General features: G+C 35.6%; 1 protein-coding gene across 6 annotated transcripts in view; it reads right to left on the bottom strand.

The window, feature by feature from the left end:
• LOC123526336 (arginine-glutamic acid dipeptide repeats protein-like) overlaps positions 1–24,732 on the bottom strand; it is a 150,214-nt gene that overhangs the window by 55,207 nt on the left and 70,275 nt on the right. For all 6 annotated transcript variants that reach the window (XM_045305450.2, XM_045305452.2, XM_045305451.2 and 3 more), the window contains 5 exons: positions 22,616–22,769; positions 18,666–18,799; positions 17,826–17,925; positions 16,683–16,781; positions 11,118–11,198 (listed from right to left, as the gene is read on the bottom strand). In XM_045305450.2, the coding sequence (XP_045161385.2) occupies positions 11,118–11,198; positions 16,683–16,781; positions 17,826–17,925; positions 18,666–18,799; positions 22,616–22,769 (568 nt within the window). The remainder of the gene's footprint in view (positions 1–11,117; positions 11,199–16,682; positions 16,782–17,825; positions 17,926–18,665; positions 18,800–22,615; positions 22,770–24,732) is intronic.

Genomic DNA, 24,732 nt, shown 5'->3' with positions numbered 1-24,732 from the left:
ACTGATCAAGCCTCATTCTTTTCCTTGGCTTAGCAACACATAGTGACAGTTATAGGTCATATGGCGGCTCTCATTTCTCCTCCAGGACTGCCAAGTGGTTAATTTTGAATCACTTGTCACTGATGTTGGTTGGAAACTTTTGTCGGGGTGTAAAGTCCTTTATATAAGCAGGAGCCAGCTGGCTTATGGACGGCTGGTGGTTCTACCAAGGTGCCCGCCAGTGATGAAATAATGCGTGGGTCATCGGGGTTCTTTCTTGGCCCATCAAAAGCTCAAAAAGCCGCCAAATCACATTAACTGTGTCAATATGACTCTACCCCCCCCCCCCCCCCCCCCAAAATACTAGTTTTGCATCATCATATCATTATGTTACATCGTTCTTCTCTTGCTGCCACTGGCACTGTAGTTCAGAGTCTGCATACAATTATTAGAAATGGTGTCTCAAATTTTCTTTCTCTGTTGGAGGCTTCTTCACACAGCTTAGACCATATTAAGAATCTTCCCAGAAGAGCATGTCCTACATGTTGGATGCTATTGATTCTGCCTTTGCGACCAGTGTAGATCATGATCAGCCTGCACATCCATGCAGTCTGATCAAGACCTGCACTGTTCGCCATTCAGTCAGTATCTCTTTTGGTAAGCACCCCTTTCAACAGTTAATAGTACTGTCCAAATTGAAAGATGGGAAAGTTCAATATAGAAATTAAGCAGGGTAACTGCTGACTAAATCTCCCTTGGGCTGTAACTATGTAGAGGATACCAAATCCCATGCCGTGCAAAAAAAGTGAATGAACATAATTTAACCTTTACCCTGCTAAATTTCTAAAATGGACTGGTCTGTCATTCAGTTTGGGCAGTACCATTTACTACTAGAAGGGGTTTTCACTGAAACTTTACTGACCGAATAGCGAACAATTGCAGACCATGTTCAGTCTGCATGGATGTGCAGGATGATCTTGGTCTGCACTGGTCGCAAAGGCAGAATCACTTGCCGCCAGCAGGCTAATGGTTAAATATAGACATCTGAATTTTCTGAGAGTTACCTACACAGTAATACAAGACATAGTGTCTCAATATATATTTCAATCTGATTGTTGCTTCTATACATGAAATGCCAAATCTATTAATTTTCTTTTACTAATTTAATCAGTTGTTTTCTTTCTTACAAATGAACTCGAAAACCATTAAGAAAATAAATGAATGTAATTAATGATATATAAAATGATACAACATAACTAAATATGTATGTTTTTTCATTACATCATATAGAGTAGACCAGCTAAGAGTATGGTATACTATTTTTTTATATTTTTATCTGTAAAATTGTGAATATTAACCAGTCTACATCCTATGTCCAGTATCACAATCAGTTGTCTGTGAAAATCTCTAAAATAGACTGGCATTTGTCACTAATCACATAAAATAAAAGAAAAATTACAAAAGTTGAATTTTTGTGAAAAATTATTAATTGTAAGTCTAGTGGCTAGTCTACATAGAGGAGGCATCATGTAAATATCCTTACAGAATATACACACTAAAATAACATAATCTTGAAGCACAAAAATCAATTTAACTTCAGTCATAACAAGTTTATTATAATTCATATGATTCATTACCATAAATTTCAAATTATTCTTTTTTTTTGATTTTAATTCAGCTACTGCACTTTGAAACTGTATATTCAGTTCAATAAATCTACAGTGCATTCCTTAATTAGATGTCTAAAACAACATACTAAATTAGATAAAGTCATTGAATGCATTATTCAATTCTTCACAATAGAACATTCCTCTTTAATCCAGAATCAAGTGGAGAACAGACCAAGGGAAGCAAGTCTGTGTAAGACTTCAATATATCTATTTATAAATTGTAATTTACATCTGTCTTGCACAATTTTAATAATCAAATAATGGCTGAATTCTATCTGACATATTAAGTTTTACCTAATCCTGATGTTTAAATCCTGTTAAATTCTTAACTCTGCCTCTAAATCCTGAATTTTACATCAAACATACTTTGTATCACATTAACAAAACACTATTTTACAAAGAAAATTTGCTGTTTTCTCAAATAAATGCTTTTAAAACTGTTTTCCGCACTTTCCACTTGATGAATAAAATATCAGTATACAATTTATCAACAAACTGTTCAGTTTTACGACTGTTTTCATTTAAAATGTACACATAAACACAAAAATGTTAACATATAAACACTGGTAGGACTCCCTGTGTGTATACACTATCGGATAAACAAGATGGCTGCCGAGCTGTATGCCACTGGTAGTAAAATAACTCCGCCATACTGCTATTAAAGAGGCATTGAAAGTGAGATAGAGACACAATTCTTGTCATTTATTGAAAAAGAAAAACTTTTTATGTTTTTTCCTTCAGATTTTTTGAGTTTTATGATTTTCTGCCTTTAACAGACAAAAAGTGTGTCTTAAATTATATATCTGAAATGGAGAAAAGTGAGTTTACAAAAAATCTTTTTAGGTTATTACTAATCAATGTCAACAGTGCCAAAACAAAGTCGTTTTTGGAAGATTTTTGCATTAAATAGCATTAAATGACATTAAATGAATTACACCAAAGACATTTCTTATTTGTGCAAAAATATCCAAACTGTACTTATTTTTCTATGTTTCCTGCACTATGTCCTGGGAAACTCCTTTATTTCCACAACAAAAAATACTATCAAAATCTAATTAAGTGCATCTAAAAAACTATGTCCACAGTCCGAGATAATAAATAGTGATGGTTGAAAACAAAGTTGATAAAACCTTAATTTTGAACAGGTTTACATCTATAGGATGTTTGAAGAAAAAAGTCATTAATATTTCAAATATTTTCAAGTTGGACTTCGGTACTCACTGAGTGAAGTGTTATTTTTGTTGTATGGGGACTTTCCTTGGAGGAAGACCTGGCAGGTGCATATTTATAACAGTAGAGGAAGACCTGGCAGGTGCATATCTGGTCATTATTTCAGACACTGACCAGCATCAATGTTGACTTAATAGAATTATAATTATAACATGGACAAATTACCAGACTCAAGGTTAATTTTTCTTACATGTAGTTTTTTTTTTACTGACATCCAATATTATTTTAATCAAAGTAAATGAAAGACAGGTTTTTACAGAAATACAAACTTTCACTTGGCAAAAATTGTGTGTTGTTTTTTTATTTTGTTAGGTTTAGTGTCCCTGACTGACCAATTAAGACGATCTTGTCAAAATGATGTAGCAATGTGCTGTTTTTTTATATTTCATAGACTTTATTTCAAATTTTAACAGTATTTTCAACAAGAGCTGTCAGCTGACAATGTGCTCGACTATTCTCAGAGCTTGATAGTATAATATAAGCTATGAGTAAAACTTTAATACTACAATAAGCATATTCTAAGTCGAAAAGGGGCCATAATTCGGTCAAAATGCCTGATAGAGTTGCCTCCTCCTTTTTACAGACTGGGGTCATGGTGGTAAACAAGCATGCAAAAGATGAAAGCAATATCTCTATGGACTTTGAAAATATTTGAGGTGGTATGCAAACTTTAACATTACAATAAGCATATTCTAAGTTGAAAAGGGGCCATAATTCAGTCAAAATGCCTGATAGAGTTGCCTCCTCCTTTTTACAGACTGGGGTCATGAAGGTAAACAAGTATGCAAAATATGAAAGCAATATCTCAATGTAGTTTGAATATATTTGGGGTGGTGCGCAAACTTTAACATTTGTGTGACACTCACGCCGACGCGAGCAGGATAACTCCCCTATTCTTCAAATAGTCGAGCTAAAAATGCTTTTATGTTCCAAAGCAATGAACCAATTTCATATGAAAAATCATTTTACAGAGCTATACCAACAAGGTATGGACATGAACCTGTTGGGGTTCAAAACTGAACCACCTGAATCATTACAGGAAACCGAGTTCTATTCAAATTCACTATAGTGACACCAGAGCTGTTCTACAAACCATTTTCTTTTTGCTTCCTGACCCTTATAATTTGTGCCTACACTTGCTTGGATGCTTGCAATGTTCCTTTATTAAAATTGTCTTCTTCAGTAGGCCCTAGTGTCTCCATGACGAATGGTAAATATAATCTGGAAAGAAGATCCCTCCGAAGCACCGAGAACAATGCAAACAGTGAAAACTGCAGACTCGGTTTGATTGAGTCTGTTCATGAGCAGTAATAGAAAATGCAACACTGCCCACGCCCCCTATTACCGGCTTAAGCAGTATTCAATCTTCAAATCTGAATGAGTCGAAATCAAGACTGCATTTGATCTGAAACTGGTTTCTAAAACTCATTTTATAACATTGAAGCAAGGACTATCACACCAAATGAAGGGATTAAGTAATAACAGTAAATACTGCTTGCATTAATTCTGCACGAAGCTTTTTTGTTCTTATTTACCTCTACAGCAATATTTTGCCAGTCCTGTTTGATTAAAGGAATATTTGCTGGAAGTTATGCAGTACATTCTATAACCGAGATTTTTGCACCATTAATCTCTGTAAACAACAGTTCTATTACAATGGGAAGATATTTCCTGGAATAGCTTGACAGATGGTAACCAAGTGTACACTATTCTAACAATCACTCACTAATTCAATAATGGTGTTCTTACAATCCACAACTCTATTGCAAAAGGGCAGAAGGGGATCCAAGGAACCAGTTACAATCTATGAAACAGGGCCAAAGACCAACCCCTTTGTGTACTCCAAATCTATCTATATGCTATCTGTTTGCTTACTATGTGTTAAATTGCATTTTTAAACACTATTTAGGTTTTGTAACAACGGCATCTTAACCCAACAGACTGTGCCTGGATTCTGCATGTAAGATTACAACACTGTAGTCATGAATAGGAGGTGCAGGATGAGTAACTTTACTGTTCTCATGAACAGGAGGTGGAGGTAAATAACTTCACTGTTCTTATGAGCAGGAGGTGGAGGTGAGGTAAATAGCTTCACTGTTCTCATGAGCAGGAGGTGGAGGTGAGGTAAATAACTTCATGTTTCTCATAAGCAGGAGGTGGAGGTGAGGTAAATAACTTCATTGGTCTCATGAGCAGGAGGTGGAGGTAAATAATTTCACTGTTCTTATGAACAGGAGGTGGAGGTAATTAACTTCACTGTTCTCATCAGCAGGAGGTGGAGGTAAATAACTTCACTGTTCTCAAGAGCAGGAGGTGGAGGTAAATAACTTCACTGTTCCCATGAGCAGGAGGTTGAGGTAAATGACTTCACTGTTCTCATAAGCAGGAGGTGGAGGTAAATAACTTCAGTATTCTCAAGAGTAGGAGGTGGAGGTAAATAACTTCACTGTTCTCATAAGCAGGAGGTGGAGGTAAATAACTTCAGTGTTCTCATGAGCAGGAGGTTGAGGTAAATGACTTCACTGTTCTCATAAGCAGGAGGTGGAGGTAAATAACTTCAGTGTTCTCATGAGCAGGAGGTTGAGGTAAATGACTTCACTGTTCCCATAAGCAGGAGGTGGATGTAAATAACTTCAGTGTTCTCATGAGCAGGAGGTGGAGGTAAATAACTTCCCTGTTCTCATGAGCAGGAGGTGGAGGTAAATAACTTCCCTGTTCTCATGAGCAGGAGGTGGAGGTACATAACTTCCCTGTTCTCACCACTGTTCTGTGCGAGATGAATAAATCATGATATAAATATTCTGACAAAATTATTATGGGAAATAATGTCTTGCATGGGGATTGAACTCGTGGTCCCCTGTTTGGCAGACTACTGCGTTCTACCTTTATAACTATACATGCAGTTTTGATGACTACTAAAATGGTTCAAACATGTCATGCTACTAAATCCATGCCATCATCACTAAGGTTACTGTCTATTTTTTTAATGGTCAAGAAAGACCCAAGGTGCCAACTGGACTGTACTCAAGTAGAACCAGTGGCCTTCAGCAAGCTAGACTAATATTTTCCCCACATGAAAAACTCAACATCCGATGCGACGTTTTGGTCCCATAGCATTCCAAGGTAAGTAATTCCAAATCAGTTACCTCAACTATTTCAGAACAGAAGCCATCAGGTCTAACATAAAACATTGACTTTTCTGAGACAACAACCTATGTTATTCCAGTTTTATCTCAACAGTCTGAAATGTATATTCTCCACAAAATCTTCTCAATTTATTGTATGTATCTCCTACATCCTACACTTCAAGAAAACCTCACAGACTTCTGTTATCATGTCTGTGCTAACTCAAGTCTTAAACAGAACATCAAGATATCTAATTGCTGCAAATGAACTGTGCCATTTTATCAAGTGGTAATTTCCCTTTGGTATGACACTCTTCTCAATTTCGGTAATACACTCTGAGAGGTAGAGGAGACTACTGAGGTTTTCTAGACTGAGGAAAACTCTATATTGCACTACTTAACACTACTGCATTATAAAGACTATTGCACTACTAAAGACTACTGCACTATTACAGACTATTGTACTACCAAAGACTATTGCACTACTAAAGACTATTGCACTATTAGAGACTATTTCACTACTAAAGTCTATTGCACTACTAAAGACTTAAATACACTTCTAAAGACTATTGTACTACTAGAGACTATTGCACTATTAGAGACTATTTCACTACTAAAGTCTATTGCACTACTAAAGACTTAAATACACTTCTAAAGACTATTGTACTACTAGAGACTATTGCACTACTAAAGTCTATTGCACTACTAAAGACTTAAATACACTTCTAAAGACTATTGTACTACTAGAGACTATTGCACTACTAAAGTCTATTGCACTACTAAAGACTTAAATACACTTCTAAAGACTATTGTACTACTAGAGACTATTGCACTACTAAAGTCTATTGCACTACTAAAGACTTAAATACACTTCTAAAGACTATTGTACTACTAGAGACTATTGCACTATTAGAGACTATTTCACTACTAAAGTCTATTGCACTACTAAAGACTTAAATACACTTCTAAAGACTATTGCACTACTAAAGACTATTGCACTATTAGAGACTATTTCACTACTAAAGTCTATTGCACTACTAAAGACTTAAATACACTTCTAAAGACTATTGTACTACTAGAGACTATTGCACTATTAGAGACTATTGCACTACTAAAGTCTATTGCACTACTAAAGACTTAAATACACTTCTAAAGACTATTGCACTACTAAAGACTATTGCACTATTAGAGACTATTTCACTACTAAAGTCTATTGCACTACTAAAGACTTAAATACACTTCTAAAGACTATTGTACTACTAGAGACTACTGCACTACTAAAGACTATTGCATTACTAAAGACTAATTCACTACAAAGAAGACTATTGCACAACTACAGACTATTTTGATGCTACTGGTATGAAAGACTATCATCCCACTACTAACTGCTATTACAGTACTGATAACTACTGCAAAGATGACATGGGAATAAACATTCTAAGTTTGGTGAATATGGCACAAGAGCTGCTTAAGTTATCAAGTGAACACTGTCAATTTTTGCAATTTTAAGTAAATAAATTCCAGGTCCAATACTTTTGCCTGTGGGCTTCGCCTCATATTCAGCAATCTGGGTAGCTGTGTAAATTGAAGGGAACTATAGTGCTATCTTGTACAGGGTTGGTGATTGTGTACAAGTACCCTCATGTACTTATTTTAATACTTTTATAGATATATGGGGCATTACTCAACAGATTAAGATCTGAAGTTGTCTTTTTTTACTAGGAGCGGACAAAAAGAATAAACAGACTATTAATCAAAATTGTGAATTTCTGAAAGTGTTCATTTCTAATAGTCGATTCAAAATTTCAGTATTTTTCTGCAAAGGAACAACGGAAAAAGGAGGCTGATTGAACATGAGCGTGATACAAATATGGTAATTTCAGCAGAAAAACACAAGTCTCTAGAGTCATTTAGTCTGGAAGGTTTTAAATTATTCCCCATTTTTATTCTTTGCCTATGTTTTCACCACAGCTAGTTAAACACGCACACCTTTGATTTAAATCAATAACAAAGCAAGATCAATAAATATCAATGCAAAAATCTGCATTTTGTTTGCATGTTGTACAAATCTGCAAACAAAAACTCACAAATTCAAAAAAACTTGCTTTCACAACTTCAATAAGGGGAGATTACTATCACATACCTGACAAGCAGACTGGCAGTAAAATACTGAATAAATTTCAATCAAAAGATTATATCTAGACAGGTTAATTATCTGTAAACCAGTCTTATTTTCATAATCATTATCCAATTTTAACAAAAAAGATAAAATATGCCATTAAGAAAATCTGTGATTGTTTAAATTATTTTACGGTAAGGTAACTACGTTTATTGTAAGCATATCTCCTGTTAAAATGTAGCGACTACAATTAGCGAAAAGCATTTCTCAAACGTTATAAACACTTATGGTAACGTTAATTGTCTAACATGAATTAAATATGGCTTCAAAGTACCGAATGTTAACGATAAAAACCTCTTTATTGTTCATAATGGCTTTACCATACTAGTTTATTTCGTTCAACGGCTGAACAATGACTACGCAGAAAGGATGATGTTCTTCACATCTTAACATCAAGAAAACTTCTTTCAGAAGATTTTGAAAGGTTGGAAAACAAAGATCAAACACTTGTTCAAACTATAAGGTTTACTTGACTAAATTTCGTATGGAAAATACAGACAGTTCATTTGATAACTTTGAAATCCCAGTCAATCTTTTGCAATTCGTATATGGTTAGAAACTTGACAAAGATAAGGACAATGTTTCTCTTTTGAAAAACTTTTGTGGGAGATAGCACATTTGGTACCCAACCTTTAACAAAAAAAAAAAATAAACGAAAAAGATCAAAGACAAATTTTATGTAACTGAAGACTCCATTTTTCTGTTAATTTAATCCGCCTAACATATACAAATCACAATTATGAAACAAACTTATGCATATCACTGCAAGAAAATGAAACATTAAAAAGGTCGTGTAATTCATTTATTTTTAAAGAAAGACCTACTTTTGAATACGAGAGCTCGATTCAAAAGTTTTCAACCAAGTTACAAAATCCATGCATAACAAGTCGTTTCAAACTCATTTCGTCTTCAATACAATCTTAAACAAAAAATGCTCCCCGTAAATTGCGATCCACTGAACATATTATATGGTCTCGTTTGTAAATTAGTAGCTTTTAAATGGGGCAGTAAATAAAAATTAAACTGAATATCAAATACACTCAAAGGATTTTATTACATTTTTTAAAATGCTTTAATAGCAGCTTTCGAAACCTGAAAATACTGGTTTAGACTAAGACAAGTATTTAAATTGGGTTTATACCTCACGTGAACCCTACAGATGTTTACAGATTATATTAAAGAAAGCGTCTGAAAAAATAATAGAAAATTGCTTTTGCATTAAAATGTGATACAATTGAAAGGGAGCATTGGAAGTCATGGACTCCTGACCCGAGGACCAAGGTTTCAATCCTTGTAATGTGGACTTGTCAATGACATCAAATCTTATTGAGGCACGTACTTCAAGGTGTAAGTGTGGTACTACTGTGAAATTTTCTACAAAGGCACTGACCTCCAGATTTTGGCTATATTATGAAAACTTAGAATATGATTTTGAATTTCCAAACTATCTTAAAATGCCAAATCAAGAAAAAGTGCCTTTCACAGGAACAACCTGGCACTGCAGCATCAGATTTGTCCGCGTACTTGATCGGTAACCACCACAGAGGTTACATGTTTAACCAACATTAAAATAAGATATCTATAATAATAAGGCAGTTTACCTAAGTACAAGGGTTATACCATTTTTGACTTTCACTAAAAAATTAGTAAAAAGAACCTAATTCTTAGGTGTTCATAACATTATCTGTCAGCAATTAAGTTCAAAGCTCAATTGGAAAATAGCATTAATTGTCACTGTTTCCTATCTTTTTTTTTTTCGTCGTACGTCGGAGGCAGTGCCTTTAAACTGACAGAATAATGAAATGTTAAACCATTCTGAAATTTTACAAATGAAGCACTCATTAATAAGTAATTATTGGCAATTAAAATGAAAACTCGTCACAATTTAACTTGTAATTTTTTCGCCAAGCACTAACTGAAGTTAATTTCAAAGGCAGAAAGCGACTTTATACAATCAATTTGAGCGTGCCATGGAAACTAATAGTGTATGCGACAGCATGGATCCAGATCAGCCTGCGATCGGCCAACTGGTCAGGCTCCATGCTGTTCGCTACAGTTCTCCAATTCAATAGGCTTTAAAGTAACAGCATGGAGCCTGACCAGACTGCGCGGATGCGCAGGCTGGTCTGGATCCATGCTGGTCGCATACCCACTATGTTGGTTTTCTCATGGCACGGCTCATTTAATGCTTGCAGAATGTTCTAAGTAATCAAATGTAAGTTGTTTTTTTTTTTAATTGAAACTTTCCTTGCATCCTCGACGTTATAAAATCTACATAAAAATTTAAATTGATTTCAGAAACCAAGCTCTTAAATTTTGATAATGTGAAATGAACAGTGGTAGTAGTAATTGCGTCTGTTGCAATATTTTAGCATTAATTATTCATTCTTCAAGCTATCAGTACTTAGTATTTATAATTAGTACTCAAACACCAGTGGGAATTTACCTTCTGCTTCCCCCACAAAACAAACGCCGATAAGAGGTCCTTTTTTTAACACAAAGATATGAAAACTAACAAGACAAACTTTTTACAAAGAAAGAACACTACAGTAAGGCTAAACTGGGATGTCAACCTCTTCAACTGTTAGCTTCACCCGTAATAGTCTAATATATGTCTATGCAATTCCAATAAGATTAGCTGGGTCTTAAATTTGCATATATAAGGTTTTTCCTCAAGAAGTATAATATCATAGTAGGTTTCTGCGGACTGTTTGCACACAAGTATACATTTCTGGACTCATTGTTGAGCAGATCTTTACTATATGTTCACAGCTTCCTTCAAAATACACAATAACTGGCCAATGACGAAGTTGCTTATTTGGGTCACCAGAAAAAAAAGCAAACTGTAACTTCTCATTTTACTATGCAAGGAGATACACATTAATGCATGCATTTTTCACTTTAAAAAATCAATGCAAATTTTTCATAACTCACCGTATCTTTAAGTGGTAATAACTCTTTTCTGATCTTGAAAAAGTTCTTCCCATATACTCGAAGTCCTTTTACGAACTTTTTCTGTAAAATACAATATTCATAACCAGATGAGAAATTATTAAACACTGCAGAGCAGTTTTCCGCGGAAACTACACAAAACATTATCATCTGGGGAGAATGGTTACAAGCATCATTCTATCAATATACAAAATAATTTTATGATCACTCTTAATAGGTTTGTGATAACATTTAATGGCAAAAAGCACTAAAATGGCATTTTCCTAAATCCAAACTATTAAAAAAAACATGATTTTTTTCTTTTATGTGTGAATCATAGCTGATATGCTCTCCACAAGTAACTGACAACTTGCCCACATAAATAACATGAGGTGAATAAGTAATGAAGATCTGGTAAAAAGGAAAACTGCATCTTCCTTTTCATAAATTACAAATAATGTGGAAAATATTTTTTGAGAAAAAAGTTAGCCGACATGAAAAAGCTCCTTACGGATCTAACGTTAAGATTATCTCAGAGACCATACACTAGTGTCCTATACAGGCTTTTCCCAGAATGATTTTCCGTATCATTTTTTTCGCGACAAAATGAATTATTCACAAAAAAAATCTTAAAACCTGTTTTCTAAACGAGAGAAACATATTTCCTCCGCACAGGAAAAACGAGATAGCATACGACTTAATTTTTTGTTACGAGAAATAATTACATGTGATGTGAATGCCACCATTATATCTCCGCCAATTCTAACAAATGGCATTAGGACTATTTTTATGGTTAAGTATCAATTAAACCCCAATAACCTGTCAAAAGTTAAACCCCAAAACTCCTCGTTTCCATGGAAACAAAATTATCAGTTGCTGCAACTAACATAAAATCTACTTCATAAAAGCTAATTTGTGATCAAAAGAGCTTCATGCTGTAATAAAGTAGAAGGGGAAAGTTGATCGAGGGTATAAAACACAAGTTATTGACTACCTTCGGGCTGTCGTTTCTCCTAGCGCGTATTCTTGCAATTATGTAAATGAGGTAGATGAGGAAATATCGGACAACTTTTCTTGAGTAACAGAAGTTATGCTTCTTTGCTTGAGTATGTCAACAGTTCTATCCCTTTATATATTGAATACTGACATTACACATAAAAATATCTAACAAAACTTCTGTCCTAAAAGCTGATGACAATATAATTTGTCACCTCAGCAACTGCATAGACGTAAAGAAGAAGTTATCCACTTTTTGTCCCGAGGTGATAAATTACATTTTAATAACTTATTTATGGGAGCTGATGATGATAATGGATGATGATCAATGATGGTTATGACGAGACTTAATAATGACTGTGAGGCTGACTGGTGATGTGATTGTGACCATATATGAAAATGCTGACTGGTGCTTTCAACAGTGATGGTGATGATTGGTGCTGTCAGTGGTGGTGATGATTACGCTGATGATTATTATGACCATGAAGTTGACAAGTGATGACTAATGAAAATACTGATTGATGCTTTCCATGGCTGTTGTGATGATAATGAAAATATGGGTAAGAATGATAGATATCTGAAAATATTGATGTTGCTGGCGGTATCAATGAAATCTTGTTTCATGCAGATGATGTATCATAGTGATTATTTTCCTATCCTGTCATGCAATTTCGTATTACAAATGACAAGATTTTAATCGTAAAACTGTCAATGAGAGACAAAACAACACTGAAAAATATTCCATAACGTTGCAATAAAATACCAACACATGCTACAGTATACATGTAGTTACTTGAACACCAACACATGCTACAGTATACATGTAGTTACTTGAACAGAGTTCATTTTTCTCAAAAAAAATCTTAATGAAAAAAAAACTAAACAATGTAATATCTGAAATTCAGTCTCTGTAAGATTAATTTATGACCGCAAGAGTCACAGATCATATTTCGGACAGAACATCTCCGATTGATTTTACTCTGTTATTCTCATTTCCTGAACTTAGAAAACAGCGCTCGGCAGACAGCCGACAAAAAGCGTAACTCTTGTGAGGCGAAATATCGGATAAAACAACGATATCCTGAATTGTGACTGAGTAATGGCATGTTACATTATTATATTGCTATCAATTGACATGAAAATCAATATTTTCGTTTAAAGGGGCATTGTCTGAATATATACAAAGCAATTCAAGACAGCATGTCAATTAAAGGGGCACTAACCAATTACAATTGCACTTTAAACATGCCATTTCAAAAACACACTTGTATTCCTATAAATTGACCTGAAAATCAATATTTTCATTGAAAGGGATACTTTAACATTTGCAGGGGTTAAAAAACTCGTTTACCCATTAAAGAGACACTGACTTAATACAAAAAAGGCAAAATGTCAGTCTAATCTAAATTTAGTGAATATGATTACCAACCTTCACTCACTGCTTTTGACCAAGCGTATTTTGTAAAGGGCAATTGTTTCTTTTTACAACAAGAGGGCCATGAAGGCCCTGTATCGCTCACCTGACCTATTGACTTAAAGATCATCAAGATTTATATTCTGACAAAGTTTCATTAAGATATGGTCATAAATGTGGCCTCTAAAGTGTTAACTAGCTATTCAGGGCCCTCAATCGACTGTTTTTACCGCCGAATTTGGGCTGCTTCCCCCACTGAAAAGGTATTATTTGTTCCCCCTTACAGGTTTAAAAATTTTCCCTGATATCCTGGCCATGCTGAAAAAAAATTGATCAAAATCGGACAAGAAATAGCCGATTTACAGATAATTATCTGTATGTATATCACCAAATATTGCGTTAAAATTGTTTTTACCATAAGCTTAATATAAATATTAATGAAAATTTAGATATAGGTTGTCTGATAATTCCCCCGTTTCCCCGCAAAATCAAAGCGAAATTCCCGCGCCTGAGGGCTGCGGACCCCTTCCCCCAAAGTTGAGTGAGGGCCCTGCTATTCCTTTGATTTGACCCTGTGACCTAATTTTTGACCCGACATGACCCAGATTCGAACCTGACCTAAAGATCATTAAGTTTAACATTCTGACTAAGTTTCATGAAGATACAGTCATAAATATGGCCTCTTAGAGTGTTAACAAGCTTTTCCTTTGATTTGACCTGGTGACCTAGTTTTTGATCCCACCTAACCCAGATTTAAACTTGAGCTATAGACCATCAAGATTAACATTTTGACCAAGTTTCATTAAGATATAGTCATAAATGTGGCCTCTACAGTGTAAACTAGCTTTTCCTCTGATTTGACCGGGTGACCTAGTTTTTGATCCTACGTGACCCAGATTCAAACTGGACCTTAAGATCATTAAGTTTAACATTCTGACTAAGTTTCATGAAGATATGGTCATAAATATGGCCTCTAGTGTTAACAAGCTTTTCCTTTGATTTGACCTGGTGACCTTGTTTTTGATCCCACCTAACCCAGATTTAAACTTCAGCTATAGATCATCAAGACTAACATTCTGACCAAGTTTCATGAAGATACTGTCATAAATGCGGCCTCTACAGTCTTAACAAGCTTTTCCTTTGATTTGACCTGGTGACCTACTTTTTGACCCCAGATGACCTAATATGGAACTCGTCCAAGATTTTATTGAGGGTAACTTTCTGACCAAGTTTCATTAAGAATGGGCCAAAATTGTGACCTCTAGAGTGTTAAGTCAGATTGTTGATGACAGACGGACGGACTTCGTGCTCAGGTGAGCTAAACATAAAATTGCCTCTTTATTAGAATATACAAATCTGACTAGATTTTCAAGAAAGATTTAAGCTTATAGGAATCTTAACAGTCCCTTGCTCAGAAAAAAAACAAAACAAAAACAACATAGGTGATAGCATGTGAGTAGGGGCAATCTTAACCCCATTTCGGTTCAAATCCACAACCTTTGGGCTAAGTGACCACTACTATATCCACCACATAACTGCTCCCCTAAAATTTACTATTTATGGCCCATAAAAACAAGAGCACCGCCTTGCAGGTGCAGATGCTCACCAGATTTTTTTGTCTCTATTAACAGAAATAATGTCCTACCCATTATTTTCTAAGTCAACAAGAGATCACAGAGTGATCTTGGCGCCCACCAATGTGCCATTTTTGAGTGTTCCAAATTTCAAGACTTACTGACTAGCTCAAGGTCAAATTTCATTTCCGTACACAACACTGTGCATGTGGTCCAAATTCAAAAGCTGTAGCTTGAGAAATGTGAAAGTAGGTCACTAGATCAATTTCAAGGACAAAGTTCTTTGTACACAAAACTATGTATGTGCATCAAGTTTGAAGGATGTAGTTTGAGAAATTTGAAAGTAGGTCACTAGATCAATCTTAAGGTCACAGTTTATTTTGGTACAAAAAACTATGCAAGTGGTCCAAATTTGAAGGCTGTAGCTTGAGAAATGTGAAAGTAGGTCACTAGGTCAATGTCAAAGTTTGTTTCGGTACACAATCCTATGCATGTGGTCTAAATTTGAAGCCTGTAGCTACAGAAATGTGAAAGTAGGTCACTAAGTCAATCTTAAGATCAAAGTTCATTTCGGTACACAAAACTAAGCAAGTGGTCCAAATTTGAAGGCTGTACCTTCAAAAATGTGAAAGTAGGTCACTAGGTCAAAATCAATGTCAAATTTTTTTCGGAACACAGAACTATGCATGTGGTCCAAATTTGAAGCCTGTACCTTCAAACATGTGAAAGTAGATCACTAGGTCAATGTAAAGGTCAAAGTTTGTTTCGGTACAAAAAACGTAATTTGACCAAACATGGTAGAGAACCACTAGATGATGCTACATAACAAATATCAAAGCCCTAGGTTTTGTGGTTTGGGCAAGAAGATATTCAAAGTTTTTCCCTATATAAGTCTATATAAACCATGTGACCCCCGGGGCGGGGCCATATTAGACCTCGGGGAAATAATTTGAATCATCTTGGTAGAGGACCACTAAATGATGCTTCATACCAAATATCAAAGCCCTAGGCTCTGTGGTTTTGGACAAGAAGATTTTCAAAGTTTTTCCCTATATAAATCTATGTAAATTATAGAAATAAACAAAGGGCCATAACTCACTAAAAAATTGTTGAACCAGTCTGATTTTCAGGGGGACACAACTAGAGTACCAATACATCATTCTGACAAAGTTTGGTCAAAATGCCCCTGGTAGTTTCTGAGGAGATGCGATAACGAGAAATTGTTAACGGAAGGACGGACGGACGGACGGACGGAAGGACGTCGGACCACGGACGCAGAGTGATTTGAATAGCCCACCATCTGATGATGGTGGGCTAAAAAGGGGTCATAATTCTAGCAAAAAGCAATGTAGAGTTACAGTACTTGCTGGTAGAGTCAGCTTTTAATGGCGAATAACTGCTCCAACTTTTAAAGCAACTGATGTAGTGAACAAGTGTTGCAAGTTTTAAAGCATAAGCTTTGATAGTTTAGGAGAAATGCTGACATAAATATAAAACTTAACTTGGCAATGCCGACCAAGTGATGACAATAACTCATCATTTTTTTTCTAAAAAAACAGATGAGCTAAAACTCTACAAACTTACGGTATCTTCCTCATTCCATTTCTTATCAATAGTTCTGAGGGCTGGGGCTTTCACCAGGGCTTGTAGGGCTTTGCCCGTGTCATACTCATACTTGTGAAGCTGGAAGAGAAAGCATAAATATTTATCTCTATAATGTACTGTAACAAAAAATCTTACTGACAATATTCTTATACAGGTATCTTTGGTTAGAACTTCTAATATTACAGTATATTCAGTAATTTTCATCGTCTTTATGTAAGGCTTTCGTGGTTAGCAGCTTCACTAGTTATGTTAAGAATTTGTAAAACTATGTTCCTGTTTGAAGACATATTCACCAATATTTTGAATTTGCAAGTGAGATTTTTTTTCTCAATATTAGCGAAACCATTTGGAATACTAAAGAAAGTATGGCAAAAATTAATCAAAGCCAAGAAACTCTCATTCAAAGAAGTGTATATCTTTAAACACCAAAATTTCATTAAATAACGCATAATTGCAGTTTAAAAGGTAGTTTGATAAAACTAGGTAAACAAGATACTGTTTTGTTTAAACCGATCTTTATGCACAGTACTAAATGGAAGGAGAGTACGGTCGAGTCCGGTCCTCTTACAATGCAAGCATTTACAAAACAGATCAGCCCTTGTTTCAATTTTCTAACAGTCATGGAGACAAAGATTGCAAGTACTTTTTATTACTTTTCACCAATAATCTAACATTAAGATAATTAAGTCAACAATACTGGCATCAACCATGCACCAGTGACTTAAAGTGCGGGTACCGGCAGCGATTTTTGGTAATTCCAGGGCCATAATTCTGAAGTGCCTGGGCCGATTTGGCTAGTTATCGAACTTGGCTGAGGACTTACTGGCAAGAACATTTTGTTAAAGTTTGGTGTACATCGGATGAGAAATGTTCGACTTAAAGAGTGCAGACAAAATTTGTGACAGACAGACAGGAGTAAATCAATGTGTCTCCCACACCACTGTGAGACATAATAAAATGGTTTTCCACTCTGTCCATAGTTCATAAATTTAAAGCTTTTACTGACCTGAATAGAGATCAATTGAGCAGGAGTTTTCCTAAAGTTCATAAAAATAAACATTTCTCTACACTAAAAAACTTGCTTTCTTTACACTCAGAAAATGTTAACAGAATAAAAAATACCATGTGCATAGCATTCATTGTGGTGTCATCCATTTGTGCGGCCTGACATCCATCTTCCGTCGAACCTCCATCACACATGCCAGCAAATGCTGCCACACTCCTGAAGAAATTATGTTATTTATTATTTATGCAGTAAGAAAGTACAGTAAACATGTAACAATTATGACAGATGATGTTAACATTGTTAGGGAAATTGATTCCACTTGTCATAACTTTGTTATGTGAGAAACAAGGCTTCATGTAAAACTCTATTTTTCACCAGTTTTGTAAGTTAATTATAAAACAATTACACATAAAGCCAAACTTGTTTTAACCCTTACCCTGCTGAATTTCTGTAATGAACTTGTCCATCTTTCAATTAGGACTGTACCATTAACTGTTAACAGGTGTGCTTACCAAAAAAGACACTGGCTGAATGGTGAAGAGTACAGATCATGATCAGACTGCAAGGATCTACACTGGTCTCAAAGGCAGAATCAATTGTGTCCAGCATGATAAGAGTTAAAGCAGCCAAGGGAATGGCAAACCCTGGCTGCTTTAGGCAGATAGCTGCTTCAGACAAGTTAAAATTAGAATAAAAAGTCCACTTGTGGAGTTAGTTAACTGGCTGCTTTAGGCAAGCAATTGCTTAATAAAGGTGGCCACTAAGACAGGTTTAACTGCAGCTGAACACTTAATACAGTACATAACAAAAACTTTTTCTTTGTCTGAATTCTAGGAAATATTAAAATCTGGCATCTGTAAAACATTCCTGTGGATGTCTGCAGTATCACGTTCAAGTCAAATGGGCAAAGTTGTGAATAAGAAATCCTGCGTATTCTTGAAAATTTGTCAATTTACCTGGCTGCCCTGAGGTACATCATGAGATCGCCATCTAGGACGCCCTTTGGCTGCCAGTGAAATGTCTCCAATGCATCACTCCGTTCTGGCATCTCTGATGGTGGGACATTGGGCTTGCATTCAGGCATCCGTGCCTACAACATAGAGTAATATCTAATATAAACTACATTTTTAACTCCTTTCTTCCAGAGCTTTGAAACTGTAATGAAGAGTTCTCTCCTGTCCAGCTCATTTACTATGCTACTCCCAAAGTCAAAATATTTTTTCTCCACCACTGTCGGATGCTGAGAGGTTCACAGTGAACTATGTAACACTTAAAATATCAGGAGTAAATCTAGACAAATCGGCATTTACAGTTAAACAGCACATACAATACTATTTATCAAAATCCCATGACTTTTCATACGCCGCCACTCAATTTTTTCTAATGTTACAATTATGACATTTTTTTTTCTGTTTGTTTGCTAGTTTTTGGTTTAGGTCCGTTTTTTAACAGTAGTTCAGTTAACCTAACCAGTGTTCCTGGATTCTGTACTAGTATCAACCTGTTCTCCACAAGTAACTGCCAACTTCTACACATGAATATGAGGTGAATGACAAAAAGGACTTTAGACACAATATATTTTATCAAATCGTCACGTACAAAAGACATACGTCTCGCTCAGGTATCGAACTCATTACCCCGTGGTTCGTATATTTGCGCCATCCCTAATGAGTTACGCAGGTGAGTGAGACTAGAAAAGTTTAGTACTGCTATGTTACACGTGTACCACGAAGATAAATCTCACCCATGAAACATGCCGAGAACAGTTGAAAAACATTCACCTACATAATTAACAGTAGTTGCACCAGTATTATGTGGCAATTAAAACTTAATTAACTTGTATGCCAGGTGCAGACAACATTATGCAAGCATACAGATTTTATACCATCATTAGTATCAGTTCCAACTATAATTATATGTAGTAGCAATAAAAAAGATATTAAATCGTGCCCCTTACTGTGAAACAGATATGCAAATTCAAACATTTATGACATGATCTACCTAAGGACTTTTATTTTAAGAGTCTTAATTTTGAAATCTGAGCTGGTTGCAAAAATAAAAATACATTATACAGTTTCCTGTAAAATCTTAAATTTTTGTGGGGATACTTTTTGTGGGGAAACAAATTTTAGTGGATTTAACAATTATGTCAATACACAAAATCAAACTCAAAATGAACTAAGAATTTTCCAATATATGTTCTCTTTAAAAACCATGAATTTAAGTCCCCCTCCCCCATACACACACCAAAATAGCGGTTTTTAATAAAAATTAAATATTTGTTCAGGCATGTACAGGATCTACCATTCTGACGAAGTATTTGACCATGGACAAAAACCAAATGTTATAATTATGGACAAAACACATTGGATATATTTATATATATATATATTATGTTTTATCTACACCGAGTCATAATATAGTTTGTCTAGCTAATTTGTTTCAGTCCACTTCCAACTTAATTTGCATATTCATACTACTTCTATGACAATGAAACAAAAAAACTGCATATCATTTGATATTTAAATGTAATTTATTTTCTCTTAAAAAGTTAAGTTAAACAGTTATTTAAGAAAAATTCCTTGCATAAAATGTTTAACTTATTATAGTTGAGCAGTTATATAATGTAAGGATCATTACATCACGTTAGCTATCGAGAACTGACAACTTATAACGCATTATTTGTTGCGTGACAAATGCTAATTACCAGACTGCTAGAATTCGATACCCTGGTACTTGGGTTGAACAACGAAACACGATCGTTTAAACTTGTCTTTGTTGAAATAATAAACGTATGACAGAGGCATATCGCAAAACATCGAGGTCACTTCGGGTCAAAGGGAGATAATATACGTGAATAAGACGTTGAAAAATTACTCTGTTACGAGTGTCTATTTCTCATCGCAACATAAAGGCAGTACTTAGATATAATTACTGGTGGGTTAAAGGCGATCGTGATTTATGACACCTTCCATAATTTAATGACACAAATTGGCCCACTTCGTCTTTTCAATCTCCAAAAGCTGATCTTAAGATAAAGACGCAGGTAGGGCGTAGTTTATGTGAGTTTATGCATACAAAATATGAGTGTAGAAGTAAATTATGAATACTTTAAATTCTCAAGAGAATGGATAGCCATCAGTGCACGTAATTCGTTTTATACGTGTAATTTAATCCTTATACATATTAAATGCGTTTATTTTTTAGCTTTACAATAAAGAACGAATACTTTATGAGCAAATTATCTATGCATTAAATTTCTTAAACGTTTCAGTGATAAAGTACTAGAGATAGCAATGTAAATATTTGTTCAATGTATAGATATTCCTGTAATACAAACACCATAAAACAGACTTTTTTTCATGATACACACTAACACTGACACTACTTATTATATAAAACGCTTTTGAAAGCCAAACAAAACTCAAATTATACTTCGCGTTTTCTCCAAATTGTACTAAGCACCATAAGGAACATTTAACCTTTAGCCTGCTGGCGGCAACTGATTTTGCCTTTGCGACCAGTGCAGACCAAGATCAGCCTGCACATCCGTGCAGTCTGATCATGGTCTGCACTGTTCGCTATTCAGTCAGTAAATTTTCAGTAAACACCCCTTCAAATGATAAGTGGTATTGCCCATATTGAATGATGGACCAGTCTATTTTAGAAATTTAGCAGGCTAAGGGTTAAATCAAACAATACAAAGATCTTAGAAATCTATTCTTAAGACATGAAGGAGACACTTATTACCATGTAAAATCACTAACAATCATTACTTTGTCTTGTTTCCTTTTTTACTATATGCAAATAAAACAAAGAGGCCCTTGCAATGGCATGATTGGGACATCAATATGGCAGTTAGTACTACCAGTAGACAGTTAAGCTTACAGTGTATTCCTGGCTCCAAACAAGTGAAGTCTAACGTTACTGACAACTACTAACAAGTAACTGACAACTCCTGACATCCAATCGGCAAGGTCTGGAGTTAATGACAACACCTGATTTCTGGAATTACTGACAATTCAACTCCCAACATACAAGGTCTCAGATTACTGACAACTCTCAGTGTCCAACAAGCAATGTCTGGAGTTACTGACATTAACTTTCAACTCCCAATAAGCAGGATTTTCAGTTACAACTCCCAACTTCCAACAAGCAAAGGTCAAGAGGTACTGACAATTCTCAACGTCTAACAAGCAATGCCGGGAGTTACTGGCAACTCCGACTTCCAACAAGCAATGCCTGGAGTTACTGACAACTCCGAAATTTAAATAAGCAAGGCCTGGAGTTACTGACTACTCCAGACTTCCAACAAGCAAGGCCTGGAGTTACTGACAACTCCGGACTTCCAACAAGCAATGTCTGGAGTTACTGACAACTCCGGACTTCCAACAAGCAATGCCTGGAGTTACTGACAACTCCGGACTTCCAACAAGCAATGCCTGGAGTTACTGACAACTCAGGACTTCCAACAAGCAATGCCTGGAGTTACTGACAACTCTGAACTTCCAACAAGCAATGCCTGGAGTTACTGACAACTCTGGCCTTCCAACAAGCAATGGCTGGAGTTACTGACAACTCTGGACTTCCAACAAGCAAGGCCTGGAGTTACTGACAACTCTGGACTTCCAACAAGCAATGACTGGAGTTATTAACAATTCCGGACTTCCAACAAGTGAGGCCTGGAGTTACTGACAACTCCCAACTTCCAACAAACAAGGCCTGGAGTTACTGACAACTCCGGACTTCCAACAAGCAAGGTCTGGATTCAATGTCGTTATTCCCCAACATTAAACAAAGCCAGTGTATTTTTTACATAACTATATTTCTGGAACAATAAACTCACATAATATCTCACATCTACTTGACTACAGCATTTTTGCTACCTGGTGATTAATTTACATACCTGATACATAGACCCGACCCGTATCTGGCCCTGTGTGGTCGCCAGCCTCTTGGTTTCTGGATTGTAACCAAGAATACAGTAGAACGTGTCAGCGGCCGGCTTGAATACCCGCGCCGCTTCAAGACTGTTGCAGTGGACAACTCGACACTTTCCTCTGTAAACATAAAAAGAAACATGTTAGCAAATAGAGATAAAACTTATCTATATAGCAGAGAATACAAACTGAGCTGCTCAATATGAATGCAAGAGGTTACCCAGTTCTTTTCAAGCATTTCCTATTGCATGTATAGAGCAGTCTTTTCCATAGCCTGTAACCGAATGTCACATGCAGCATGCCATCTTTTAAATATTCAAATTACATAAATTCTCATACTATTTCATAATTATATTTGCATTTAACTACCATATAGACAGATATATTTGAGGGAAAATCTTCCTATCGGCAGCAAAATAGGACACGTGATGCTGTAAAGTGTTCGGAAATTTATGAGGTACATTTTCTTTACATCCTGCAATATACCTTCAGGAATGTATAGCAAAAACACTGAATATGGCACGCACGGAGAAATACGAAAATTTCCTTTACATAGAAAAGAATAAGGATTTTTTTTCCAAAATTTGTAATCTGTCTTACAGTCTACAAATGAACAGACACATACAATATATTCACAGACAGCCATTCAAACTCCAATTATCCAATTATCGTACCTTTCTTCAACATTTTTTTTTATTACTAAACTGGCATGAAATATTTCCTATTACAAAAAAAATGTACCAAAGTAAATACTGGTATTATCACCAGGAAAGATGAATTTAATAGCTAACAGGTGCTCTGATGCCAAACAATTAAATATTTATAGACAAATGAGCCGTGCCATGGGAAAACCAACATAGTGGCTTTGCGACCAGCATGGATCCAGACCAGCCTGCGCATCCGCGCAGTCTGGTCAGGATCCATGCTGTTCGCTAACGGTTTCTCGAATTACTATAGGTTTTGAAAGCGAACAGCATGGATCCTGACCAGACTGCGCAGATGCGCAGGCTGGTCTGGATCCATGCTGGTCGCAAACCCACTATGTTGGTTTTCTCATGGCGTGGCTCAAATCGAGTATCTATTTTCCAGGAACTTGCACTTCAAAAGCGAGTGGAATTTGCAATTTACAAAAATCAATGAACAATAATCAATTTTCTAGCACAAAAAGAGTTGCCTTTTTCATCAACAAACTTGTACGTGTTAACGGATCCATTTCATTTAGATGTATCAGTTTTTAATCAAAAGCAAAAGTGATCTTTTCTCCGGAGATTTGGAAAACCAATGTGGTTTACTTCAAACATGTCACTTTGAACAAAATTTAATACAACAAAATAAACAATGTAAGCTCTTTAAAGTGGAATGTCTGCCACATTAGCTCCCTAGGTAGGATACAAGACATGTTATGGGTTTGATCCCCAGGCAAGGCAATTATTTTCCAGGAACGGTAGTTTGACTGCACACATTATGTCTTACCCATCTCAGATTCAACAAACAACTGAAGATCAAAGGATATCATTAATATTTCTTATACATAAAACAGTTATAAAGTTACTAAAATGCTTACTTTTTACATTTTTTTTTTACAGAATTACATAACATTTTCCCTATCTCATTCAGATATTTAAAATTTTGTTCAGTTTTGTTATTCTTTGTTGTGTGCTTATCAAAATAGCAAAAATTTAGACCACTCTTTTTATAACTGTCCAGTTCTTCACTGGAAACTAACTCCAGACAAGCAACTGTATGGAACCAGCACTTGCATCAAATAATCTGACATCTAAGGCCAGGTTTCTGCCTAAAGTGGTGAAGGACAGGTGATTCAAAGATGGATAACTAGATACATGCCCCATATGAAACAACTTGACATCCAAAGCATAGTTTCAAATTCACAGTGGTGACGGGGCAAAGTGACTTGTAGTCATCTACCTTTATTAACCTGTGGGCCACCATGAGTGATTTCCAGTATGTATCTTATTTTGAATGTGTGTGTTCCTGCATACTAAATTTATCACTTTCAGTCTGGCACATTACACTAGACATTTTAAAACTTGCAAAGCCAGCTGCATATGTAATATTAACCTTT

The sequence above is a fragment of the Mercenaria mercenaria genome, chromosome 14 (genome assembly GCF_021730395.1).
Source record: "Mercenaria mercenaria strain notata chromosome 14, MADL_Memer_1, whole genome shotgun sequence".
Classification (NCBI taxonomy): domain Eukaryota; kingdom Metazoa; phylum Mollusca; class Bivalvia; order Venerida; family Veneridae; genus Mercenaria; species Mercenaria mercenaria.
This window is presented reverse-complemented; position numbering and strand designations above follow the sequence as displayed.